This window comes from Sciurus carolinensis, chromosome 8, assembly GCF_902686445.1.
Source record: "Sciurus carolinensis chromosome 8, mSciCar1.2, whole genome shotgun sequence".
NCBI lineage: Eukaryota > Metazoa > Chordata > Mammalia > Rodentia > Sciuridae > Sciurus > Sciurus carolinensis.
The window spans coordinates 142,992,553-143,019,669 of NC_062220.1; the positions used below are offsets into that span (position 1 = coordinate 142,992,553).

The 27,117-nt window shown below is 60.7% G+C and overlaps 1 protein-coding gene across 8 annotated transcripts in view; it reads left to right on the forward strand.

Annotated features, from left to right (window-relative positions):
* Window positions 1-336: 336 nt before the first annotated feature.
* Window positions 337-27,117, forward strand: part of Fbrsl1 (fibrosin like 1) — a 67,042-nt gene continuing 40,261 nt past the window's right edge. For 3 of the 8 annotated variants that reach the window (XM_047560013.1, XM_047560014.1, XM_047560015.1), the window contains exons 1-2: window positions 338-996; window positions 14,858-15,061. In XM_047560013.1, coding sequence (XP_047415969.1) covers window positions 712-996; window positions 14,858-15,061 — 489 coding nt within the window. In that variant the 5' untranslated portion in view covers window positions 338-711. Of the gene's footprint in view, window positions 997-14,857; window positions 15,062-15,838; window positions 18,548-27,117 lie in introns of those variants that run through there. The other 5 variants (XM_047560017.1, XM_047560020.1, XM_047560021.1 and 2 more) reach the window with 3 other exon arrangements.

The following is a 27,117-nucleotide window of genomic DNA, read 5'->3' on the forward strand; positions in this document are numbered from 1 at the left end:
TGAGAAGAACGAAGTACGAAGGGGGCGGAGTCTGATGAGGGAGTTGGACTCCGCGGAGGGCGGGGCCTGGTAAGGGGGCGGGGCCTGACGGTACACAGCTGACCGACGGGGCGGGCGGAGCAGAGCGGGACTCCGAGTCTGAAGGAAGAGGCGGGGTGCAGCGACGAACGAGGGGCGTGGCCTGATGGCCGGGGGCGGGACCCGGTGGAGAAGAGCCGGGCCGGCGGGGCGGGGCCGAGTCGAGCGGGGGCCGAGGGGGTGGGGCCCAGCTGGGCGGGGCCTGTGGGCAGGGCGGGGCCGGGCGAGCGGGCTCCGGGTGCAGGCCCACTTCCTCTGGCGATCCGGCCGGGCGGAAGTGCGTCAGTTGTTATCCGCTCCGGGCGCCGCCGCTGCCGCTGCCGCTGCTGCCGCCGCCTCACGAGCCCGGTGCCCAGGAACCCGGCCTTCCGCTGCGCCCGGCAGCCCGCCGCCCGCCGCCCGCCGATCGCTATGGGGCGCACCCCCGGGGGCCTGACTGAGGGCCGCTGATCGCTGCCGCCCGCCGATGCGCGGGGCCCGGGCCGGGGGTCCCAGGCCGCGCGGCGTCCGGCGCTGAGCGCCCGCGCCCGGCATGCCCGGCCCGGCCCGGCCCCGAGCCCGCGCGGCGTCCTTGCAGCCCGGCTGCGCGGAGTAGCAGGCGGCGCGGGGCCAAGGTCACCGCCGCGGGCCGCCATGGAGGCCAAGGTCCGGCCGAGTCGGCGCTCGCGTGCGCAGAGGGACCGCGGCCGGCGCCGGGAGGCCGCCCGCGACGCCCGCACGCAGAGCCCGTCGTCGGGCGAAGAGCCCGAGCCCAGCCCCGGCAAGGAGAACGCGGGCCTCCGCGGCGCGCCGCCCCCGCGCCCCACGCCCCGCGCAGCGCGCCCCCCGCGCCGCCGCCGCCGCGAGTCCAGCTCGCAGGAGGAGGAGGTCATCGACGGCTTCGCCATCGCCAGCTTCAGCACGCTGGAGGCCCTGGAGGTAGGTGGGCCCGCGAAGCCCCGGCCGGGCTACGGGAGCCCTGCCGGCCGCCGGCCCGGGACCGCGCGCCCCGCAGCGTCGGCGGGAAGACCTAGCTCCCGGTGAGGGCGTCCGAGCTGCGGGGAGGCCGTCGGGTCACACGGTCGGCCTTGTTTCGGTTATGTTTCTGTTGCCAAGTTATCACTGTCTCCGAGCGTGCTGGGCCTCTGGGCAGTGCTGGGCTTGGGGAGGCAGCGATAAGATGGACACTTGAGGTTCTCCCTGTCCTGCCCTCCCCTCAGGGTTCTGTTTAGAAGGAAGAGGGAGGGCCAACCCTGAGACCCTTCTTGGTGATGGCTGCTTATTGCATGGGTAATAGGTTAGCAAAAATAATGCGTGTCTGACTGAGTTATCATGGACAGTGTTTGCTGAGCAAATACTGCCCTTCTTGCCTGAATCCAGGTGAGTAGAGCCAGAAGGGAGATACTGTCAGAGGGCAGGTGAAATGGGTAAGAGCCACTGTTTGCCTAGAACAGGCCCTTGGGCACCCCCATAGCCCAGGAATGCAGACCTCCATCTAAGTGAATCCCATGGGGCAGTTTCGGGATCCTTTTGGGCTGAGCTTTGGGTCCCTGGGTGTCTCAGTGTCCAGCTCTTTTCTCCCCAGGGCTCAGTGTGTGTTGGTTTGGGATCCTCAGTGTCAGAGGCTAAGCAAGCTTTGGAAAAGGGGACATGGTCACTGCTGGTCCTGGGAGGGAGTTCTCTGTAGGTTCACATCCAAACTCTGAGATCTGCTGGGTTTGTAAAGAGCCACAGGGTCAGGTGCTGGTGGCCAGGGAATGTGCTCCTGGAATGGGTTTGCTGCTTTCTGCCTGACCAGGTAGATGGACAGAGGTGAGGAATCTGTGAGCACAAGGTGGGTTCTCAGCTTGCGCTTACCACACTGTCCATCAGACTTTGTCATGTGCTTCTGGGGAGATTGAGGTAGGTTCTGGGCCCAGGGATCCCCAGCTAAGATACTTTGATAGGGTGTGGTGGCACACACCAGGGCTCTGTGGTGAGAAAGGATAGGACAGCCCAGGATCTTCTGCTTCAGTTTCCTGAACACTTCTGCAAGCCAGGCCCAGTGCTAAGCTCCTACATTGTGGCCTCATGCTCCAGATGATGTTGCTGTCCTGCCCCACCTGACTGCTTCTGGGAGCGGAAAACTAAAACTCCCACCATGGCTGAAGGCCCTGTGTCCAGACAGCCTCCTTACCTCTCTGCTTCAGCACATCAGCCCCTTTCAGGTCCCCATCCTTGCAGTCTCACTACTGTCCTCTGACTGGGTACCGTCTGATGCCTTTGATGCTCAGCCCAGATGTCTGAAGTGGCCGCCCTTCTTCCTATCTCTGAGTGTCACCTGCACCTGACCCCACTCTTAAATAATGTAGGTTCCCAGAAGAGCTCAACACATGGAGAGTGCCTTGTGCACACAGTAATGGAGGGATGAAGGAGGAGCTGCCTTTCAGGAAGCCAGTTTGTGCCTAAGGTCATAAATGTTCTGCCTATGTTGGCTCTGCCTGTACCCTTTCTGTGTCACTTTCCCCAGGCTGAAGGCAGTGAGCAGCTCCCGTAGGTCACAGTGAGTCTGCCTGCCTCCTTGGCATCTACACAAACATGGCACCTCAGTCAGTCCTCTCTCTGTCCTTCTGAGCCTGCCTTGAAAAGTACAGGACTTCTGGGAAGGTCAATCTCTAGGTCCACCCAGAAGGGTCTTGATTGGCTTCATTTCTTACTAAAGTGTAGTTTTTTCTCCCCAAAGTTCAGATAATTCATAGTTACATTGGTAGTGATGACTGGCTTAGTGAACACTCACTGTTAGGCTTCCTTTATAGACATTAATTGATTGACTCCTCTAATGACCATTGAGGGCTGCTGGTCACCTCTGCTTCACAGACAGGAATGCTGAGACATGCTGCAAGGGGAGCCGGTTGCCCCAACCTGCACAGTCTGGAGTGTGTGGCTCACTGCTCTGCAAGCCTTCCACATGGGACACTCAGAGGAGAGGAGATACTGGCTGTATGCCCAGGGTCAGCAGGACCCCAGCCACTTGCCTATGCTCACATTTGCTCCACCTCCAGGCCTAGGGTCCCCAGAGGATATGACATGGATCAAGTGAAGCCCATGTAACCCCAGAAGTAGCTCACCCCTTCATGCACAGCCAAACAGCAGCTGTAGGCCTGTGAGCAGAAGTGTCCCAGTACCTTTGTCCTGAGGACATCAGTGCAGGTCTCTGCTCTAGACCCCACCCATGCCCAGGCAGACCCCCACCCTGTCACCCTCACATACCTGCTTGCCCCTGCTAGAGGAACAGGCCCTGCCTGCTAAGCCTGTGTCCATGGGGGCAGCAGGTGCTCCCTGGAATTTGCAGTGGTGGTTGTCAGCTGCAGCGGGGCAGAGGGACACATGCAGCCGTTAATGATCCACAGACTTGGGCCAGAGCCCTGTGGTGGAACTGAGAGTGTGCAGAGGGAATGAACTGGGCCGGGGCTCTGCAGACCTGAGCCAGGGTCACCTTTGACTCTGTTTCTCTCTAAGAGTGGGGGGTGAGTGGGGGACGGGAGATCCAAGGAAGCAAGGACAATTTGGACAGGTGGCTCTTACTGTCCCTCTTGTTCCCTGTGACAACTATCTCCTGGTTGTACTAAGCAGAGGTGACAGAGGGCCCCTGTCAGCAGCAAGAACAGTGCCGTTGTTCTCTGCCTACAGATTGTGTGGGACTGAGAGGAGCATCCAGGCTGTGTCAGATGCAAGCGCTGACCTCAGGCCCACAGAACAGGTTGTGCCGGTGCCTGTATCTCCAGGGAGGTAGGCCAGGCCCTGTTTCTGCCCCAGGCAGTGTGTCTACCTTTCTTTCCCAGCACCCTCAAATCAAGTGAGATGCTTGGCCACAGCACTCTGGCCTATGCACCTGGGTGGTGACCAGCTCCCAGGAGGCACTTGGAAACCACTTTCTGGTATGGCCTCCATGTGTCTTCCATGTGGATTTTGTTGTTGTTATTAATTTGCTTATTTCAAACAGCAAATCACTTCACCTACTTCAGAAGTCAAGCTCTGAAAAGGTGGAGGTGATGTTCCATGGCACTTCACCCTTCCACAGGCCAGGCAGGTATGCATCTGTGCAGGGAGTTTGTTCCTTGTACCCGCACCTTGCTCCAGGGAATGAGGTGGGAAGGAGGTGCCAGGATGCCGGCTGTGGAGCCGGTGTCTGCCTTTCTCTAGTTTTACATCACCTCTTCTCTAGTCATCATGAGTTATTTTGATCATCCACAAGATACCCTGAAGCCCATCTTGACCTGCAGTGGGCAGAGCAGTGCTGAAGAAACCCACCCCAGAGACCTTGCACAGTGTCACACACTGGTGGTCCCAGCTACTTGGGACACTGAGGTGGGAGGGTCTCTTGAGCCGAGGAATTTGAGAACAGCCAGGCCCTGTTTCAATATTTGATTTAAAAAAAAAAAAAAAAAAAAAAAGACAGGAAACTCCAAGGCAGCCTCCCAGTGTCCAGCCTTCCCAGACTGTCCAGGGTTGAGAAGTGATTTCAGCAGCAAATAGGACCTTCTGGGCTAGGGTGTGCACCTGTAGCCTGTGGGTTCAGGGTCTTGGAGTGGCCATGTGGGTAGAGGTGGGGTGCCTGCCTTTGGCTATGTCCTAGAGGTTGAGGTGGTGGTCTTTCTACGAGCTCCTTGTGGGATGTATGGGGCATCACAATGTAACTCAGGGCCTACAAGGACATCAGGATCTGGCTGGAAGTGTGGCCCAGTTTGTGGGGAGGTAGGACACAGGCCTCCCAGTTCTTGACTATGTGCAAAGTCTGGCACTTGGACCTCCAGGAAGTGAGTGTGTGCTGAGAGCTTGCATGCCCCTGCCTGGCCTTTCCTGGGTAGGGGGAAATGGCCCAGCCCGAGGGAGCAGAGGGCTGCTTTCCATTGGTCTGAGCCTGCTGTTTGGAGCACCTCCTGTGGCTGCTTCCTGTTCTGCAGGTGGGGAGACAGGCCCAGAGAGGGGAGGTGCTTCACCTGCAGTCTCAGAACTGGAACCTGCAGCCCGGAACCTGCCCTCGGATGCTGTTGGGTTATTCAGGGGCAATGTGGACATCAGTCACTCCCAGAGGTGGACAGACACAGCATGTGAAAGAAAGCCATCCTGGCCTCTTAGCCCACAAGGGAGCCACAGCTCCTTGGCTGCCATGGCAGGCATTGCACAGGGTGGGGCCTGTACCTGCCCCTCTGTGGCTACGGAAAGGGCCTCACCTCCTCCCTCTGTGGTCCTGCTCCCTGCAGCCCCGTCCCCCTGGCTTCTTGGGACTGTCACTTTTTTTTGGTTTGAGCATCCAGGTTTTTCTAGGTTCTTCCTGTGGCCACACTTGTCTCCCCTGGTCTTGGGATTGGCCCTGTCCTCTGCCTGGAAGTCCCCCCTCAGGTGTCCCTGTAAGTCACTCAGCAGTGCCACGCTGGGTGCCTGACTGCCTGCCCCACCTAGGTTCTTCCTGCCTGGCCTGGTCCCTGGCAGGTAGCCCCTCTAGCTCTGTCCCCTCCAGGAGATCCACCAAGTGTTGCGTCTCCCCGCACCACTGATCTCCTGTGTGGGGGCATCGACTCTGCAGGTTTGCGTGGCAGTTGGATGAGCAGTGAGCCAGGGGCCCTTTTCCGAGTGCTCTGAGGGCTGGAGGTTTCGTGTGTTTAGTGTCTGTTGCTCTGAGTGGAAACTTCGTCTCGCTGTGTCTTCTCAGTGTTCCCGTAAGAGAGGCATTTGCACTGTTCTTGCACCAGGCGATGGGTCTCTCAGCGGTGCTGCAGTTCCTGGGGGATCCTCCTGGGGCTACCAGGATGTGACTGCTGCTCTTCTCACTGCTGTGATGCAGTTTATTTTCCTGTCTTACTGAATTGCTAGCCCTTCTGCAGCTGTGGGTCGGTGGCAATGTCCGTGGGCATCTGCAGCCCTTCCTTCCCTTGGGGGCTCTCCTCCTCCTCAGCTCTGATGTGGCATCCCATGTGCACTCTTTCCAGGCTCCCTCCCTGTCTGGGTCTTGTTCACCGAGGAGGAGTTCTTTCCCTGGGATTAGTGGGGTGTCCCTGGGCTGCTCTGCTGTAGTTGGAGGCTTACCCCAGTGTTCCTTGGAAGGTCAGTCTGTGGCCATTGTTCTGCTGGCTCTGCTGCATTTGGGCTGGAAACTTTCCACCTTTTGCTCTACTCTAGAACCTTCCAAGTGGCACAAGAATCAGCATTTCCTGAGCACTGGGCAGAATCCTTGGGTCCTGGTATGCAGTCCTACTTCCTGTTGATCAGTCTGCATGGTGTGAGGGTCTGTAGTTGATAAAGAGGCTAAGGACAACTGGCTAGTAGCTGACTTTTCAGGCTGAGGAGAGTGACTGATGGGGTGGGCTGGCCTGGCTGTTAGAGTCAGGTGGCCCCTCAGTGAGGGACCTGTGAACTGGGCCACAGTCAGAAGAGGGACAGCTGGCCCAGCTCTGTCCACGTGCCAAGGCCCGAGTTGGTTGCAGCCTGGGTGCAGGATCTGGAAGAGCCCAGCCCACCCAAGTCCCCATGACTCAGGCTGTCCCCTATCTGGGCTCACTTTCTGCAACCTCACCCAGACTCACCTGACTTCCTGTGCCCTCGGCTTCTAAATGCCTTACAAGTCCACAGACCTCAGACGCTCTTCCACCTCTCCAGGCTGCTGGGCCCCCAAGATGCCTCAGGATGCCCTGAGATCTCCCACCCTGCATGCCCCCATGCACATGGTGACTTGGGGGCAGTGAGGGTTGTGATCAGGGACTGGGCAGGGGGCTGGGGGCAGGGGCATGTGGAGGGCGTGACACAGGTCAGAATGTTCCACTGGAGCAGCAGGTACAGGAGGCCTGTGAGGTTCTCCCTGGCCTCTGGGCCTGGAGCCTTCCCCTGACCTTCCAGAGGGGTGGTTACCACCTGCCTGCTAGGCCCCTTCTCTCTTGGGAAGTTCCCATCCTACAAGAAGGGGCAGCCCTTGCCTGTAAGGGCCAAGCCCGCATCATGTGTGGAGGGGATCTCCTCCGCCTGGCAAGAATCATATGGTGGAGAGGTGCCCTCCTCTTCTTCTGTGGGCTCCCAGGCCCCTGTCTTAGGGAGTCCTCAGTTGACATGGGGGAAGCTGGCTTGGTGGATCTGCAAGACTCCAGAGAAGTCAGGAGGGGAGACATCACTAGACTGCCCTGCTCAGAGGCCCTTCCTCAGCCCACTGCCCAGATTTTAGAGACCAGCAGTGCCTGCCGTTTCTCGTGCCCCAAGGACAGTCTCTGGGCAGCCATCTGTGAGGCTGCAGCAGGCCCCTCACACACACCTCTGCTCTGCTGCCTTGGTCATCTTGGCTGTGTACAGGCAGGCCTTGCCCACTTCTGTAAGTGACCAACAAGCTCATGGGCCAGCAGAGTAAGCTTCCACCTGTCCTTCACTCCCTGACTTGAGCATTTATTGAGCATTTTTGTGTGTACCAACCCCTGAGCTAGCCTGAGGGAAATGCCCACAAGCCCATTTGCTAGTGAGTGTCAGGAGGGCAGCAAAGAAGCCGTCATAGGAGGACCCTCAGTCTGAGGAAGTGCCTCTGGTGGGGACCAGCCAGACAGAGGCTGAGGGAGCACTGTGCAATGAGGAGAGGCTATGGGCCTCCAGCCCTCCGTGGAGGAAAGATGCACGGGGCATCTGAAGCCTAGCAGGTACAGATTTGGGTCGGTACATGAGGAGACCTCTGAAGGAGATGGGAGGACAGCAGTTTTGGAGGTTGGGTGGACTATGGCTGTCCCTCGGGTACCTTCTGCTCCAGAGCTTTGGGGACTCTGGGATATTATTCTGGTGGCCTGCTCTGCCAAAATAGTTTATAAAAGAAAATGTAGCAGCCCATGTGTCAGCTCTGTTTGGTTTGCAGGACCTTTTTCATCTGGTTTCTGTGGAAAGCTTCTGGGGCTTATAGTCCCTCCTGCGCTGCCAAGGTCAGCAGGCACTGGAGGCTCCGTGGCATCCTCCCAGTTACAGCATACATGTGCTCACGTGTGTCTAGGGACCCTGGCAGAAGGCATGGCCAGCCTGGCCTGGTGAGCAGGAGTCTTGGCAGCCCAGCTGCAGTTCTTACTTACAGCAAGCTCTTTAGGCTGAGTAGAAGCAGGTGCTGTCCTGGGGACTCCCACAAGCAGGTGGCCAGGGCATGGAGCCACACGCCTGCTCCAGCCTGCTCAGCCTGTGCCAGCCAGGTGTTTTCTTGGGATTGGGTGCATGGTTATAAGGGGAAGAATAGCCATGTATATCGAGATTGGCTGCTGCTCCAAGCCCCAGCCTTGCTCCCCAGAGCCTTTCTCTTCATGTCAGCAGTGCTGGTTGTGAGAGGGATGCTCAGTGGCAACAGGAGTAGTGGGGTCAGCAGTGAAGGGCAGGGCCAGTACAAGCCTGCCTCCTAGGGCAGTGTGGCTCCAGGACTCTGTGTTTACACATCTCACCCCCACCCCTGCAGCCCCTAGGGAGGGTACGGTGCTGTAGGGTAAGGATGTCAGGCCCAGGGTACAGCTATTCCCAAGGCTACCCTGCCTGGTAAGTGGCAGTCAGGGGTTTAGAACTCAGGCCTGGGGCACCCTGAGAACAGGGAGCTGCTTCCTTTCTGGCCTGGGCACTCCTTCATGTGTTGGCTTCTCTCCCAGCTCTGTCCCTGGGCTGGACACTTCAGTGCCCACATGGTCTGTCCCTCCCTATCCGACTCCATGTCTAGGATTGAGATATTCCTATGGCAGGCACAACTATGTGCCTGTTCCCAGGGACCTTGAGGCAGAGAGTAGGCAGGAAAGGAGCCCAGTGACTGCAGGGACTGCCTGATGTATACAGGGCCAGGTGGCCAAGGTAACCCCTGGCCACCCAATGTTGAGTGGGTCTCAGCTCCTCCCTCCAGCCTTGGGGGAGATTGTAAGACTGTTCTTTAGAGGTAGGTAGACCATCTATCTCTCTTGAATAAGCTAGGAGTGAATTTGACTTCTCAGATCCTGTCTGCTGCCTAATGCAGACCCCCAGGGACTTCCTGTCATCCTGGAATAAAACCCGCCTTCCTTCTAGGGCCCCAGTGGCCTGGACCTGCCTGTGTCTGACTCCCAGGCTCTGTGCTTGCCTCCCTCAGGCAGGGCAGCCTTCCTGCCCTGAGCTCCTAGGAACAGCCTCAAGACACTATCTCAGAGCTCCCTGCCAACAGGCAAGGCAGGGAAGCACGTGTGCTCCACCAGATGCCTGGGTCCGGGTGCCTGCACATCTCTTACTGCGTGTGTGGGCGGCCCTGTGCCCCCTCTGCCCCAGGTTCCTTGTCTGTACCAAATGCACAGGTCAGAGGCACCCTGCCTCCCAGAGCTGGAAGAGAGCCTGGTGGACCTACTCAGGAGCTCTCGATCCTCTATGCCCGCCTTGTCTCCTGTAGCCAACCTCCAGCCCCTGGGCAGACCCTGTGCCCACATCCATACCAGCTGGCAGTGGTGACCAGCACACGCTTAAGGGCAGGCTGAGCATTGAGCACCTGCCCTTCCCTCTCCAGCCCGGCCCACTTGGTCCCTTCACATCACAGGCCTGCCATTGCAGGGGTAGGCTGGCTGACCCACCCTGGGTGACAGCTGAGTCACAGCTGTCAGGGATGGGAGGAACCTAGAGTGGGACAGAAAACAGGCCTACACCTGCCTGCAGCTCAGGGCCCAGGACCGTGGGGGAGAGTAGAGTGTGTTGCTCTGCCAAAGGGGCTTGCTGGCCCAGCCCTGCCCCCAAGGACCCAAGGCAGCCAGCAGGGCTAAAGGACCCATTTACCCTGACTCCTGGGATAGTGGGGCCAGGGTCCACTGTCAGAGGGACTTAAGAGGGCCAATGCCCTGGGAGGCCTAAAGCAGACATCAGCCATGTGCAGGGACTTGGCCCTGACCCAGAGCCCTAGGCCTGTGGCTCCTCTCCTTCCTTCTTCCCAGCCACTTGGGGCTCGGCTTCAGTCTTGTCTGGACCCTGCAGCGCTTGCTCTTCTGCAGAACCTTCCTGCCTGGGCTCCTGCATCTGGCTGCTACTCTTTGTCGTTGTCTAAATCTAAACAATTTCATTTTTTTCTGGTTTAATTGTGGACAAGATCATGTGCTCAAAGAATACACAGAACCTGCATCTGCGTTAGAGTGACTACAGCAGGCCATGTGACGGGGTCAGGCTGGGAGCCCTTGGTGACCTGCCTGTGTGATAGCTCCAACCTGGCATGTCAGGAGTTCCAGTCTCCAAGTCCCTCCTAGAACCCACAGGACCCTGCAGGGGACTGGGCCCAGCTCCCACTCATAGCCCATTGGCACCTCCTTCCTTATAAACTGCTGCCTCCGGCCATCTCCCTGACCCTGCCTCTGGGCAGCCCAGAGGAATCCTGACAGAGAAGGTGTTGGGACTGAAAAGCAGACCATCCATGTCTGATGGTAATCCGTGGCCTTGTAACAAATTGGAGCTGGAGAGAAGACGATGTCAGCTAGGCTCCAGGAGTGTCATGGATGCTGATCTCAAAACTATTTGTCAGACCAGCCGAGTGAATGTGAGCTCAGTGAACAGTAAGCAAGGGGTCACAGCAGATGGACAGTGGCTTGATGCAGACTCCAGGCAGGTGGCCCCTGGGCTGCCGTGCCTGGTCCTCACTCCAGCTTCCACCACCATCTCCCTTCTTTCCTCTTGCCCACCTGTGGCCTTGGCTTCTCCCTTGACAGCACTGTCTGTCCAGAGCCTGTTGCCATCTGCTTCTTGTCTGGCCACAGGGCGAGGTCTTCTTTGTCTCTAAGTAACCTTTGACCTCTCGGCACAGACAGCATCAGGCACAGTGCAGGGGTTGAACAGAGGTCTAAAGGGACAAATGCTGTTTCGCAGAGCTCTGGCGGGTGTTGTGCAGCAGGGTCTCAGCACTCTGCCTGGGACATGTAGCAGGAATGACTGCCCCACACTGGGTCCCAGGCTGGGTTTCTAGGGACCCTGGCCCTGCACCCCTCCTAGACACTAGACAGTGGCAGTGTAGCCAGCTCTGCCTCCTGTTCCACATGGCAGCCCACATACCCACTGGGTGCTCAGGAGCCTTCGCCAGCTCCAGAAAGCCTGCGGGTATCAAAGGCCATGGGCCAGCAGAAGGTTTCAGGGGTGGGTAGATGGGAAGTGTGGCCATGCACAGTCCAGAGACTTCTAGAGCAGGCAAGTGGGAGTCAGTGAAGCCTGTGGGGACATTCCCTGGGGTTTTTGCAACACAGGGCCCACAGGAGAGGAAGGTGGGGCAGCTGAGTTGAGTGATGTTAGATGTATCTGGCAGGGGCATAAGGGGCATTGCCCACTGTGGGAATGTAAGCTGAGGAAAGAAGAAGGGTCCTGGGGGGAAACCTTGCTCCACCTTTTTAGCTAGAGGGACAATAGACACAGCCCCCCTGCCAGGGTGCTGGGCAGTGGAGACCTTGGGCTGGCCAGGAGAGGGCCAACCACAGCCCAGAGAGCACGTGAACATGTAAGATAGGGAGGGTGAAGATGTGTGGATGCTGCCGCTTTCCATGGGAGGGTCATGTGAAGAGGCGAGCTGTGGCTGCTAGGTGGTCTAAGCTGGGCCGTGTGGGCTGGGCAGGCAGGGCTTGGGGCTTGGAGCAAGACCTCTGCCTTCTGGCTGCTGTCTTCTGCGCAGTTGCTTGAGGCCTATAGCCCTGAAGGGGAATGGCTTCCTGTCCCATCCAGGAGGACCTACTGGGAGCTCCAGGCCCAGCCCAGCTAGGGTGATGTGGTTGTCAGATAGAGGGCCTTCCTCATGGCCAGGCCTTTCCACCCTGCCAAGAGGGAGGCCCCAAGTGATTCCAGGAGTGAGTGGGTACCTGCTGGCGGGAGTAGGTGGGTGAGCACCCAGGGGCTTACTGGTAATGAGCACCCTTGTCCTTGTCCTGTGCTCAGTTATAATTACTTTTCTCTCTCCATGGTTGGTTTACTGGAGTACAATTAGAGATTTTTTTTTTTTTTTGGCGGTGCTGAGGATTGAACCCAGGGCCTTGTGCTTGCAAGGCAAGCACTCTACCGACTGAGCTATCTCCCCAGCCCCAATTAGAGATTTTATTAGTGTGCATAGTAATAACGTTTAGGGGAGCTAAAAAACAGAAGTGTCAAATCACTCCAGCAAAGTCTGATTGATGACTTCAAGACAGCATGCACCCAGCCCCAGTGCTCCTCTTGGAGAGAGGAGCAGAGAGGTTCAGGGGCCTGGCCCTGCTGGAGCGTCACTGTTGTTGCCTTAGCCAGGGCCCTGTGTGTGGGGGCATGAATTCAGGGGGCTCAAGCTAACCCAGATGGGCACCACAGGCAGAACTACAGGGTTGCAGACCTTGCAGAGGCTCCTTGTAGTCAGTCAGAAGAGTGGCCTGGGACTCTGTAGCAATTGCAACCTCTGACACTTTGGGGATAGTGGGAGCCAGTGTCCCCCGGGTTGGGCTGAGTGGAAGGTGGTGCCTAAGATACAGGTCCCAGACTGTCATGGAGGCCTCTCCTTGCCAAGGTGTCCTCATCTAGTGCTGTGTGTGGAGTGCTTAGGCAGAGCACCTGACTCAGGGCTGGCACCGGGTGGCAACACAGCTTGGTGCCCTGATGGAGGCTCCGGACCTGCCCTCCAGGTCCTTCCATGAAACCCAGGCACCCTGTGTAGCAGCCCACAGCTTCCCTGGAATCACTCTGATACCCCTGTGGGCAAAACTTCAGCTCAGGGTCTGCCAGCCCTCAGGCCCTGATACCCTAAACCTGGTGTCTTGGTCCTAGGCCCTGGGGTCGTGTATGGCCCGCTGCTATCTGCCTTGGCCCCGGATGGCAACTGTGCAACCTCTGAGCTTGAGCACCAACCCCACAGGGTGGATGTGGAGTGACTACTGAGGGCAGCTGCAGCCCCGTGCAACCTATCCTCCTGGTGGCCCAAGTGCATGTGTGGGGCTGTCCAGGGCTCCCACCAGGGCAGCCTGTGGTCAGGGCTCTTGAAGACAGGCACCAGCTGTGGTGTTGCTGTGGGGACTCTGAAACCAACCAGGTTCTCGAGCAGCCAGCTGGGCAGCGTGTCCCTCATCCCCTAGCAAACCTAGCTATCCAAGCTTGGCATTTGTCATGCCCTTTGAGCGCATAGGGTGAAGGGTCAGCTTCGTTCACACTTGTACCAGGAGAGCCTCAGAACTGAGGCTGGGAATGGCCCCAACTTGGGGTTCATCTCTGTTCTCTCAGGTGAGTGTGGCACAGGGACATCTGGAAGTCTCTCCTGTCCCAGGGCAGGGACCTGGGGTGGACTGTTGTCCTCTGAGTATGACTGAGCCAGAGGGCAGGGCAAGAGGTAAACAGGAATACCTACCTGTGGAAGGGATGTGAGGCCAGACCATGGACCAGTGGAAACAGGTGGAGGGGCCAGTAGCAGTCTTTCTTCATTTTTTTTTTTTCAAAACAAAGAAATACCAAACCAGGTTTATGGGAGAATGTGGTCACTTCAAACTCCTTGTGGTTGGCAAGTGCATCTTTTAGCCACATGTGAACAGCAGGGTGGCTGGGGAGACGGCAGGGCTCGGGTGGCTTGCCACCCGCATGGCTCCCAGCCAACTGTCCACTGCTCACTCCTGTCTGGCTTGTTTGGAAACCAGACCCAGCCTGCGGGGTCCTTGGGACAGGCATCTTTGCAGTGTCTACAGTTTGGCGGAAGTTGGCCCCTGGATTTGCTCATTTTGGTCATACACATGGTGTGGAGGGAGTTGTCCATGACTCACAGTCCCCAGTCATAGGCAGCCCTCACCAGCCCAGCTGGGAGCAGGCTAGTGACAGCAAAGCCCTGTGCTCATGTGTGGTCTGGAGAGAGAGACAGACCAGGCTCATAGGACCAGGCATAGGTCAGATCCCAGAGGCCACGTGGGTGGGACAGCACTCAGGCGCCCTGGGGATGATGGGGCCAGGCTGTACACAGTGCTGGTGTGCTGTGGCAGGCCCTCCTGCCTGGCACTGGCCACGGCTGTCCTGGGAAGGCAGGCTGGGTGGGAAGCTCAGCTCCAGCTATCTCTGGCCTGGAAAAGCCTGCCAGCCTGCTGCGTCCCCTCATGGCTCCGTGTCCCTTCCTCCTCTGGGAGGGTCCTGTCCCCTCACAGGCTCTACTCCCTGGCTGCTGCCTTCCTGGAGCCTACACTCACCGCATGGCTGCCTCCCCCTGCACGCCCTGTCAGGCTAGCAGAACTGATCCCTGCTGGTTATCAAGTATAGACGCTGGCACCCCAGAGCCAAAAGTGCCAGTGCAGTGGGTGAGCAGAAGGGGGCGCAGCCTGGGGCTGCAGAGGGTGCAGACCAGCTGGTACTCAGGAGGCTTCCGGACAGCTGCTAAAGAGGTACCCCAGGCAACTCTAGGATCTATAACCCAAAGGGTGATGGCGTCTAGGGTCTGCATCCAAACCACAGCTACAGGGTGTTGCCCAAAGGGGTATGTCCTGTGGAGTGTGCATGGGGCCTGGGGTGTCCCCTGGGCAGCACGTCCTGTGGAGGGTGACTGGGAAGGGTGCTGCACACAGCGTACAAGGGTGCCTTGTACGCTGGGGTGGAGGTCTGGTCCTCTGCCCATTGCTGGAACCTTGGAGTTTGCACATCCCCAGCCCCGAGTTGTGGGGGTCCCTCCACAGCCACCTCACTGGTTCTTTCCCCCTCAGAATGGAGGATCCCTCCCTCAGGGCTGTGACCCTAGCCTAAGAGCCTACTCAAGGGGCACCCGCTCCAGATAGGTGCTGTCAGAAGCCAGAGGCCCAGCTTGCAGAGTGACATGGCCCTGTGGGCTTCCCCACCAATTGACAGGTTTCCCTTCCTCTCCCTGCAGAAGGACATGGCCCTGAAGCCACAGGAGCGGAAGGAGAAATGGGAACAACGTCGCCTCTTCAAAAAGCCCCGGGACTCAGAAACCTGCCCATCTGCGGAGCCCAGTGAGAACAGACAACCCCTGGAGGCGGGCAGCCCTGGGCAGGACTTGGAGCCCACCTTCGAAGGAGGGGCCAGGAAGGTCCCGCTACAGCCCTCTAAGCAGGTGAATCCCCGGCCCCTCCCCACTTCGGGAACTCTGCAGCCAGGCCCGTCCCCGGGCCACACCAGCACCTGGACACCACCCGTCGGCACCTGGGCCTGCCTGGCAACGCACTCCATCGTTGTTGGGCTCAGGGTATGGGGCACATATGGATGGGCTTGGGCAGAGATAGGAGCTGGGCTTCAGGGTCACGGAGGTGCAGGGACTCGCCCAGGCCCCTGCTGGAGAGGTCGTGGGGAGGGTGTGCTGGCCGGGTGGATGGCAGTGCCAAGCTGATAGGCCGGCCCCGTTTCCCGCTGCGTCTGTCAGGTTCCGCCGACTACGGGTTTCCAGGGGTGTCCAGCGTGTCTGTAACCAACCATGGGGACCAGGCTTAGTGCTGAGCGTTCTGCACAGGTAGCACCATCTGCCAGACTGTGGCACGGGGGCGGGGAGCGCTCAGCCACAGGACTGTGGCAGGTGGTCTAGGTCACGGAATGCCCAGGTGACTGGGCCGCCACCCCCAGGCCTTTTTGCCTGGATGGGTTCGGGCCCATGACAGCAGGCGGAAGCTGGCTGGGGCTGCCCTGAGTGTGGGTCTGTCCTCGGCCACGGCTCAGCTGCAGCGCGTTCCTCCTGGGGTCCCTGGGTCTGTGCCTCTCGTCAGTGCTTTGAGCTCTGCCTGAGCTCCTTTGGGAGTTGGGCTCTGGAGAGAGAACAGCATGCTTCAGGGGCCCGGGCTGGATGGGGGGTCTGCAGGCACACCTGCCCAGGTGGACACGTGCTCTTTCTTCCATGCAGGTGTGCTCCCCAGAAGGGGGGCCGCTCCCAGCTAACCCCTGGCACCAGAACGGCCCGACCCAGCACCAGCAGCAGCTCCGGCCCAGCCAGCCCGGCCAGCCCCAGGGGCCCCCCCCAGCCCCGTGTCAGCGCTGCCAGCCCCGTCGGGCATCCCCGGACCCCGGGCAGCCCTGCCCACCCCAGCGGCCACCCCCGGGCCAGCGCAGCTGGCCCCAGCGGTCACTTCTGGGTCTGAGACAGCCCTCCCAGCCCCGGCGGTCACTTCTGGGCCCTGGTCAGCACCACCAGCCTCAGCGGCTGCTTCCAGCCCCAAATCAGCTCTGCCAGACCCAGCGGTCACGCCTGGCTCAGCCCTACAGGCCTCTTTGGGCACTGCCAGGCCCCAGGCAGCGCTGTCGGCGCCTGCGGTCTCCCCTGGCCCCGTGGCACCATTGCTGGCCACGGCGGTCCCTGCTGACCCCATGTCCCCTCTGCCGGCCCCTGCGATCCCTGCTGAATCCTTGTCCCTTCTGTCGACCCCTGCGGTCCCTGCTGAACCTGGGGTGCTGCTGCCGGCCTTTGCGGTTGTGGTCCACCCCTTGTGTCCGTGGCCAGCCCCATAGGGCTTCCTCAGGACAGTGCTGCCGGCCTCTGCGGTCCCTGCTAGCCCAGTGCCAGCGGTGCCAGCCCCCACGCTCACTCCTCACCCTGCGGCCACGCCGCCGGCCCAGCAGCTCCCTGTCATGCCGGTGCTGCTGCCCCCGGCGGGCACTCCTAGCCCCATGTCAGCGCAGCCAGCCCCGCAGGTCCCTCCTGGGCCAGCCTGGCCGCCCCCGGCGGTCTCTTCTGGGCCTCAGACAGCCTCAGCAATTAGTCAAATCTGCAGAGCACACTGGCCCTCTTAACCCTTCCTTGCTGGGCCCTGGACAGCCCTGCCAACAGAAGCCACCACTCATGGGCCCAGAACAGCCCCACCCTCCCCAGCGGCCACTCATGGGCCCAGAGAAGCCCTGCCGGCCCCTGCGGTCACTTCTGGGCCCAGGCCAACCCTGCAAACCCCAGCCTTTACTTCCTGTCCCCACTCGTCCTTCACTGCTGGGGCAGCCAGGCCCACCCCGCCGGCCTCTCCTGGGGCCCCTGTGCCAGCCACGGCGTTCCCTGCTGGATCTGGTGCCAGCCCGTCAGCCCCAGCTTTCACCCCTGGCTCTGGGCCATCCCTGCCGGCCCCCAAGGTCACGGTGGACCCGATCCTCTGCCCCAGGAGTGGCCCGCCAGGCCCCCTCTGTGAGCCCTGGAGCCTGATGCCACGTAGCTCCCTGGATGAGTTTGCCAGCCACCCTGTGTGGGCTGCCCTAGTGGGGCCTTCCGGGCCTGGAATGCGTTGCCCGACTGGCCTGAGGCCTTCTCCAGACGGGCCCTGGCTGATTGCTGTTGGAAACTGAGGCTCAGTCAGAGGCAGGAACCCTGCTGTGCCAGGATCAGGCCAAGCAAGGCCCATCTCGCCAGGAGGAGCGGAGACGAACCTGGCATCTTACGTCACCTCACCGTGCTCTCCCCTGCTGGTGTCAAGGCCTCCTGGTGTCGCGGTGACCCCACGCGTGTGCTGCTCTGTGATGTACGCGCCCTGGGGGGAGGCACACAGCCACCGAGGGCTCGGAGCCTGCCGGTCCCTCGGCCTTTCTCTCTGTGCCTCTAAATTGCCAACACCGTCTTTGCATCTCTGAGTCTCCATCACGTGTGCAGCTGTGCGTGGCGTGCATGCGTGCGTGTGGTGTGCAGGTAGGCGTGTGTGTGCTGTGTGTGCTTGGGCGTGTGTGATGGGGTGCTGTCCATGAGCCCACCCCGTCTGGTCAGTATGCGTTCCCTGCCCCCAGGCAGAATGGCCTAGTGGTGAATTGGTCAAGATGTGGGTGGCCCAGCCCCCTCCTTTGGCATTCAGGTGATGCTGATGTCCACTTGAGGGTCCCCAGGCTGCAGGAGGGACACAGGGTGGTGACCCAGGGGTTGCCACCCCATTCCTCAGGATTCTGCCTCTACCCAGGTTAGGGGGGCACTTGCTGGGGGAGGTCTCCAGACCAGGGAGCTGCAGCAGGGCAGATGTCCAGGGAAGGTCTGGGAACCCGCTCTCTGGGCCCTTCTCTCCACCCCAGCAGTGCTCTGTCAGCTGTTGGCTGCCCCTCGACAGATCTCACACTACAGGGCTGTCTGGACCTGCCCCTCCCTTGGGTCCTCAGCCCCCACCCTGGCCCTAGGCCCCAGGCTCAGGGCAGCAGCACGCTCAGGTCTCCTGGAGTCCTGGGCACGAATGAGCCCCATGAGGGAGCTGTGTTCCCGGAGGACAGAACCTGGACTCTGCCTTTCCCAGGCCTTGGGGACAGCTGGCTGTGGCCAGCTCTGTAGAGGCAGTGGTTGCCAGAGCTGCACTGGCCAGAGTGGGCTGGAGTCACCTGGGGCACAGTCACCTTGTACACCAGCCCCATTTGCAGGGAGAAGGGAGCAGGGACCCCTGCTCCAGGCCAGGCCTTCCGTCATGCCTAGCCTTCTCCCTGCTTGTGAGGATCCCTGCTGCCTGCTGGGTCCTTCCAGGCCTGCAGCCATGCCCCTCAGCCAGGGTAGCTCTGAGCCCCACTTGCCTGGACCCGCCCCTTTCTGGTGCTTACCTAGGGCCTCCACCCCAGAAATTCCGGGCTTATTTTTCTGATTAAAGGAAATAAAAAGCAGCATGCCATTATTTTTTATAACAGCATTCGCGTTTGTCATTTAAACGGATGAGCGCGTGTCTGATCCCCATGAGTGTACTTCCCACTTCTGGACTTGCTCTTGGTTCATTAAATCCCAACAGAGGGGCGTCCTGGGGAGCCCATCCCCCAGTCACATGCCACCCTGTCAGGCCTGGCCAGGGAGGGCCCACCCTAGTTGTTCCCCTGTGGGGGTGCTGTGGTGCCCTGGTCATGGGCAGTGTGAGGTGCCATCTGGGCTGGGCAGTACAGGACTCCCACGCGGGCAGAATCGAGACACTGAAGCTGCCCTCACATGGCCAGTGCTTTGGGGGTGGTCAGGATGCATAGGGGGCAGCCTGTGGTTCTTTGCCCACCTGTGCCTGACTAGGGGATTCTGCATTCCGGGCATGTGAGTGGGCAGGGAACCTAGGGTTCCAGTCCCAGCCCATGGTCTGGACAAGCCCCAAGCTGGACTCTGCACATTTCAGGGTGGGCAAGGGGAAGTTTGGTTCTTGCTATAATCACCCGCAAAGTTGCCCGGGTATCTTTCACTGCCCTCAGATGCCTGAAATACCTCCTGGTGTCCCCCGATGTCATGTGTTAAGGGACTCCTGGTTCAGACCACCTCCCCCTCAGAAACCCCATACCTTGTCACTCTAACGTCAGGTCCCTCCCTGAGGGACTAGAGGGTCTGTGTGTGTGTGTCTGGGCCTTGTCCTGCTTTAGGCCAGGGAGGGCCTGAGGGAACCTTCTGGTGGCTCGCAGGAGGAGCCACGTGCCCCCAGGGCCTCTCGGGCCGCAGTTCTGCAGCAGCACTGCAGGTGGAGGGCAGAGGCCGCAGCCAGCCGCGCTGGCACCCTGTGGCTCCCCTGGAGCCCAGAGGACTCACAGCCCGGGCCTGAGCCTAGCTCCCATGGAAGGCTCAGATCCAGCTCCCAGCACAGGGAGGGCAGAGCTGCTGGAGCCCCGGCGCCATGCCACCACTGTCCTTAGAAGAACACGGGTTCCCTGCAAGCACGTCTGGCATTTCTGAGCAGCTGAGACCCAGGTTTTCTGTGGATTTGGCAGTTTTGAAATGTTGGTGGCAGATTCAGGACCCGCCTCGCCGACCAAAGGACAGAGCTGGGCAGGACTGCTTGTCCTGCAGCTGGGTGTGGGCCCTTAGGTGAGTGGGGGGATCTTGGTGCTGGGGGCTACAAAGGCAGTGGGCACAGCCCACCGTGAAGGTTGTGGGTGGGGTGAGTCTGGGGCATCAGTGGGCATCTGAACTGCCTAACTGAAACCATCTGGAGAGGGCAGGCTGGGTGAAGCCTGGGCACAGGGTCCAAGTGGCCATCAACCTCAGTCACCCAGCACTGGGAGATGTATGTGGCCCTCCCTGCCACGGGCAAGGTGCTGTGGGGAAAGGGGTGGGTGGGGGAGGCTAGTGGAGTCCCTGCGGAGCCCTTGACAGAAGACAGCGAGTCTGTGGTTTGTTATTGGGGGTGTCTTCAGTGGGTTCCCAGAAAATGACTGGAGCAGTTCACTGTGCCCCTAAGACAAGGCAGACCCTATGTGGGAACCTTGGACTCAACCACTTAGGTCAAGTCAGTACGGGCGGGATGGCCGTGACTGCAGGTGTCAGAGCCCCTCCCTGCCTGCAGGAGGTGGGCGCACGCTCCTGCCTGTGCTGCTCCCGAGCACAGAGGCACCCCAGCCGGCTCCCTGCTCCAGGCAGATGCTCAGTCACCCCCGGCCCTGCCCTTTGTGCTGCAGATGACCTGCAGGACTGCTCCCATGTGCTCCTTTACTGGGCCAGACACCTCAGAGCCAGCCTCCTCTAGCTGCATGTCATCCTCCTGACTCCGTCCTTCAGTGTGCCAGGGGTGTGCCGTGGCAGAGGGGGCAGCAGCGTGAGGGCCAGAGGCCTGGGCCTGCAGCAGAGGCTTCTGAGTGAGGGGAGAACCTGGGGACCTAAGCAGGCAGCGTGGCCTGGCCCGAGACCCCAGGAGGCCAGGACCCCAGTGCCACAGTGGCAGAACTTAGTCCCCAGACCATTGGGACTGGGCTGAAACTGACCAGGTGGAGAGGCTGCTGGGCCTTGGCCCAGCCGGTGTTGCCATGATAGGAGCCACTCCCAGGATGGTGTGTGGACAGGAGCAGGAACACAGGCTGTGGGCCCCTGGCCTTCCTGAGTCAAGGTCACTGGCCAGGGCAGGCCAGAGTTTGCTTGGCAGGACTGTCCATGGGAGTGCCACACGCGCCACAAGTAGGGTTTTTACGTGCTCTGGAAGCCACTCTAAGGAGCGAACAGCCAGCCAGCTCTAATAATGTCTTTACCTGTGTATTTAGAGTGGCATCCTTTTAACCTGTTGTCCGCATGAAAATTAGCAGCAAGATATTTGCATTCTTGTGTTTTTCTTTCTTTAGTCTTGAGTCCCAGGAAACTGGCACAGGTCTGACATTGGCTCCACTTCTTGTGCTACTGCTGACCACATGTGGCTTAGAGCCACAGCTGCCAGAAAGGCGTGGGGGCCCCAGGTGGTGTAACTGGATTCTCCATGCCTGCTGCTTCCTGGCTGCCTCGTTTTGTAGCTCCTGTGCCCCGGGGGTGGTCCAAAGTGCTCAGAGCCCAGCATGGCCTTGCCTACTAGCCAGGCCCCAGGCCTCAGCACCAACAAACCAGAGTACACCCGTTTCTAAATCTCTCTCCCTGTCTCAGTGGACAAACCTCGGACCTGCGTAGGCAATTGGGCCAGCAGCTGGACATCACCTCCACTCCATGTGCCCACACACCAGGCAGAGCCCTGCCTTCTTCTGATCTCCTGAACTGGACTTCACTAGACTGTAACAGGACGTGTAAGTGCGAGGGACACAGCAAGGCGGTACTCAGAGGGAGATTCACTTTAAGTGCCATAGATGAGAGGAGAGGTGTGAAGTCAGAGCCCTGAGGCTCCACCTTCAGAGTCCAGGAAAAGCCCAGCTGCAGTGGCACGCACCTGCGATTCCAGGAGGATCCCAAGGTCCAGCCTGGGCAGCTCAGAATAAGAAGGGCTGGCAGTGCAGCTCAGTGGTGGAGTACGTGCCTGGCAGACGGGAAGCCTTGGGTTCAGTCCCCAGTACCAAAGAAAAAGAACAAAGCCAAAAGTGGCTTCTTTGAAAATATCGGCCATCCTGAAGAACCCTAGCTAGGTTGACCGAGAAAAGGACCAGGTTGCTAGTCCCTGCAGGCTCTGGAGATGGTGACTGGACAGTGACCCTGCCACTCCTCCTCCCTGCCAGCCCGGGGCCTCCTGTGGCTCTTCTGGCCCATTTGCCCTGCTTGGCGACACCCCATTCAGCCCCACCAGCACCCAGGATGCCTGGGGATTTGCCCAGGCTTGATCCCGTGAGCCGTGGCTGCTCCAGGGTCCAAGCCCAGGCAACCTGTGTGGCGTCAAGCCCTCGGGCAGCCAACTGACTGCTTCCCCTGCCAGCCTGTCTGCAGGCCCTGGGGTCCTCCCAGCAGCCCACCAGAGCATGTTCTACCCTCTGAAAGGCTTTCTGGAAGCCCCCTCTTCTCTCAGGGCGAAGTCGTCTCCTGGCCGTGCCGTGGGGTCCTCATGGCCTGACTCCCCTTTGGACTCTTGCGCCTTTCTGGTCCCCCTCCAGGACCCTCCCCACCGCGACCTAGCCACGCTGCTGCGGCCCAGCTGTCGGTTGGCTGCATGGCTGCGTGTGCTGGGATTCTGCTTGCTGAGGGCAGCTGGGCTGGGCTGGGTGGAGCCTCCAGGGAACTGGTTCTGTGGCCGTGGGCAGGTCCTCGGTTTCAACTGTGTCGTGGGGTCACAAGGGCCCTCCTCGGGTGTCAAGAGGATTGTGAGCAGGCCCGGGTGACCCTTAGCTGGCCCTGAACACGAGGATGGGTGCCTGCCTCCGTGGGAACCCAGCCTGCAGCCTTCTCATGCCCTGCCTATCGGGGACTTCATGGGCCTTGGGTGCTAAGGAGAGGGCGGGACCCTCAACCTTGTCCTGCTCCCTCTTGGCAGATACTGCCAAAGTCTGCTGCTGCCAGCCACCTGTGAGCCAGGGCTGGCCACCCTCCTGGGGCTGACCCTGCCCAGTGTGCAGCCTGGGCTCACACGACCCAGCACTGCCTCCTCCCGCTCGGGGCCTTGGGTGAGTGGCTTCCCTTTCTGGGTCTCAGTTCCCTCACCTGTGAGGTGGGGCACTTGTGGCAACATGTCGTCTCCAGGTTGTTGAGACGACAGGTGAAAGGTGCTATGTGTGGCCAGTGTCACAGGAACTCTGTGACCTCCCTCTGGCACCACCTGGCTGGTTTGAGGTCCAGACCCCAGGGTCTTGTCTTTGTCCTTGTCAGCTGGCTCACTGCTGTTGGAGCTGTCCCTAACACAGGCCAACGGGACCTGAGTCAGCCTGGGGACGGACATCCCGTGAGCGTGGGCAGCACCTGTCAGGAGCAGGAGGGAGACTGGCACCTGGGCCTGTAGACTCCATGCCCCCCTGCTCCCTGCAGCCTCGGGTGAGCCAGCTTGGGGGCACAGCACCTTCCACCCACAGCCTGGGTCCAGCCTGGACGGCTGTGCACTTGGCTCTGCTGCTCAGAGCTTCTTTGTCAGGCTCTGTCCTAGGCTCCTGGTGCCACGAGGCTAAGTTCTGACTGCGAAGACAGCAGGACAGAGGCCACCCTGTGCATGATGGCTGCTGGGCAGGGCTCTCAGCAAGCATGTGGGCAGGCAAGGCTGAGGGTGCTGGCAGAGGGAAGCCCCTGGCCTTAGCAAGGCAGTAGTGCTGGGGAGGCCAGAACAGCCGAAGAGACCGCCTTGCTGTTGGGAGCCCTTGTGGCCGTTCAGCAGGGAGGTGGTGGTGGCTGAAGAGGTCATTGGCCTCCCAGCTGGAGGGCACACCCCCAGAGCAAGACTTAGCCCAACAGACTCAGGACTTGGGCACAGGCCCTACTCCACGCTGGCGGCACAGCGAACCTGAGTCCAGGCAGGCTCTTGGTGGGGCGTGGCTCCTCTCCAGCGAACAGCCGCAGACGATGCGGCAGACTCACCTTCTCATGCTCACTCATGTGCCACCAGAGCTTCCTGGGGACATGTCCCCTAGGAGAGCATTCCTCTTGTCACGTGCTGTCCAGCTCCATCCACCCGTCCACTCACTTGCCCACCCACTTACCCACCTGTCCACCCATCACCTGTTCACTCAGCCGTCCATCCTCTCGTCCATCCACCTGTCCACACACCTGCCCGTCTTCACTGCTGTCTGCCCAACTACCTCCCTAGCCACGGGAATCCCAGCAGAGGGTGGTGCATGCAGGGACAGCAGCTCGCTTCCTGACTAGACACTCTCTGGGGGTACTTGGTTGTCCCCAGACACCACAAGCCCTGCCCCACTGTGCCTTCATGCTGCGGCCTATTAGGAGAGAGGCCATCGAGCAGTCTGTTAGCTTTGTGTGGCTGTGCTGAAGTCCCTGAGATGATCAGCTCCTAGGGATGACAGGTTTTAGTCCATGTCACCTGACCCTGTGGCTTTGGGCCTGAGGCAGCACAGTGTATCACAGCAGAGGAGGACTGTCCACCTTGTGGCGGCAGGAAGTGAGGACAATCAGAAAGGGGCCAGGGTCCCATTAGCCCCAGCAGGACATGCCTCCAGGACCTCACCACTGGGCCACCCCATGGGCTCCCATGCCTCCCTCAGCACCACAGGCTGGCCACCATGCCCCCAGCGCCTTCCTGAGGACACCAGGGTCAGACTGGCACAGCCCCTCTTCCCTCCAGGACTGGCAGTGTGTGTGGTGCTCAGGAGGGCCTCCGGAAGGGCAGCCTGTGCTAACCTGAGAAGCTGTGGACCCACGCAAGGGGCCTTTGCTGACACAGGGCTGGGCAGCGCTGCCTCCCCTCCCTGAGAGTGCCCATTCCACAGATGTGTGACTGACACCTTCAGGGTGGCTCTGTGCCAGGCTTCAGGGTGCTGCCCCACCCATCAGCCCCAACTCCACCAACCCTGGGTCGTGCGCAGGGGCCCCCATGGCTACAAGGCAGCCTTGTGGGGCAGTGGGTAGGTTGGGGCCCTCGGTAGCCCCGCAAGGCTCAGCGTCCCCACCTCTGCTGTGTGTGCTGAGTCCCCTCCCAGACTGGGCTTGCCAAGGCATATCAGGCCCTTCCCTGCACATGGAGACCGTCTGCAAGTACTGGGCTACACACTCCTTCCTGGTCTGCGGTGCAATGGAAATAAAAGTTCCCAAGCATGCTGCTTCCCGCTCTGCCAGGCACGGGTGGGCACTGGCCATGTCCGGGGACCCGTGTAACCAATGGTGTCCGATGCACTGGTGTCAGGTGGGCAAAGGAGCAGGGCTGGGGGCAGACCAGGTGGCTGCAAGCAGACCCCTTCCTGGTCAGGCACACCCAGGCTGTCACCTTGAAGGCAGGCATGGAGCGGGGGTACTGCACTCGCCAAGCCTGAGGGACGGCTGGGCGAGCGTGGAGAGGGCCAGTGGACAGGGCCCAGGGCAGCGGGGCCTGGAGACACATCTAAGGCCCTCCAGCAGGGCTGGGCTGCAGCCTGTGGGATGGAGGCCCCGGAGGGCCTGGGGCCCTTCACTCAGGGTTCTGTGGGCGCAAGAGGAGCCATGACTGAGGGGGCAAAGGTCACTCGGGCCAGGATCCCCTGCACTGAGCTGGTGGCCTCCACGGGGCCTGGGAGCACCCACGCCTGAGCACAGCTGCACCTCTTCAGGGCCAGGGCCAGTGCTGGACCTGGGCCACATTGTCACTAGGTGGTGTCTTGACCTTGGGGTGACTCGAGTCACCTGGGGAGCTTGGGCAAGGCTCCAGGCCAGACTCAGGGTGTCTGATCCCTGGAGGGGCCCTGGAGCGGGGATGCCTGCCAAGCCAGTGCCCTGAGGGCTTGGGGGCAGGGCCTCAGGCCAGGAGCCTGCCTCTGAGGCTGCAGCCAGTTCCAGCTGTGCACACCCATGGAGGCACCTGGGCCCGTGCTGGTTTCCGCGAGGGAATCTAGCATTGGCTCTGGGGCTCAGGTTCTGGTTTCCTGCTTGGACAGTGGCCCAGCTCAGCAGCCAGGCAGCCCCACCCGCACCCTCAACACAAGGAACAGGCTGCCCCACCCTTGCTCCTGGGCTGCAAGTACAGAGACTGGATGGGCCATATGCCCAGCTGTTTCTACTGGAGGATGGCGTCTCCGTGGGGTGATCTCACCAGGGCTGTCTTGCACAACTGTTCAGGTGATGCACTGCTTCAGGGTCACGGTGCCCACTGTCCTGTGTGTCTGCATGGTCTGCACAAAGGGAGCCTGGGGGCCGGTGAGGCCCGTGTTTTCCCCCTTCAGGGTACACGAGAGCTTGAGGGCAGATGTCTGGGTAGCTTCTGGGGTGTGGAGTCAGTGAGGTGTGCAAAGTCTTCATGGGTGCGTTGGGGCACATATGTAACAGCACGTGCCCCAGTGTGTGCTTGTCTGTGGGTCTGATGGTGTGTGTTAGGGGCTTGCTATCTTCTGCCGGTGCCTGGGCTCGCTGCTGGGCTCGCTGCTGGGACCCTCTTCCTGTGCCCTTCTAAGCAGCAGGTTTGCTTAAGGGCCCCGAGCCCTGGGCAGACCAGCTGCACCGGGCCCCAGCAGTCTGAGTGCCCCCATGGAAACTCATTTCCTGCCTGGGGAGGGAGAACCTGGCCAGCGGGCAGACGCTTCCTCGAGAGCAGCCTGAGCTGGGGCCAGGAAGTGCCGGGAAGGGTGTCTGCTCTTGAAGAGGGCCGTTTCCCAGCCCACCTGGAGTGTTCCGGAAGTCTGTGCATGCTGAACTGCCCGCTCGGGCTCATGCAGGAAGGGCAGGTGCCCCCTGCAGGCCCCTCCGCCAGGCTGGCTCATGCCACACAGCGCGGCCTGGCCCTTGTCCTGCTGGGGGAGTCAGTGCCCCTCCCACCCCAGGACTTGGTGGGGTCTGCACGGCCCCCGTCCCCACGGTGTCCAGTGTGCCGGGGCCCTGAGGCTCGCCCTGCAGGCCCGGCTGGTGGCACGTTCACACCCCAGGCACCAGCAGGTCTGCACAGGTCCCCGTGGACCTGCGGGTCTCCTGTGCCCCCGTGGGCTGCACTGCCACAGCTGCTGGGGCCAGGGACGTAGCCTGGGCCTCCACTGCCCCACCGAGCTCCGGCTGGGAGGTGGTCAGTGCCAGGTTGTCACACGAAGTCATGTTGGTGTCACTAGGCGATTGGAGCTCCAGGAAGTGTGCTGGCCTCTCTCCAGAGACCGCCTGACTTCCGGTCTCTCGTCCCTGGAGTGCTTCCCTCCCAGGCCTCCCCAGGACCCTTCCACCCCTCCCGAGCCCCCACACTCCTGCACCCCCAGGGAGGCTCTCGGCTGAGGAACAGGCTCCCAGGGCTCCTGGGGGTGCGCTGTGGCGGCCTCCGCCCTCCGCCCTCGCGCTCACATGCCGCCTCTGAACCTCTGGGGAAGTTGCAGACGTCACGGCCTTCTTAGAGCGGTTCCTAGGTCCAGGGCCTCTCTGACACCTGCAGAGGGCTGGGGAGGCCCCGTCCAGCACCTCACCTGCCAGGCAGGGCGCGTGGCAGAGGTCAGGCTGCCTGG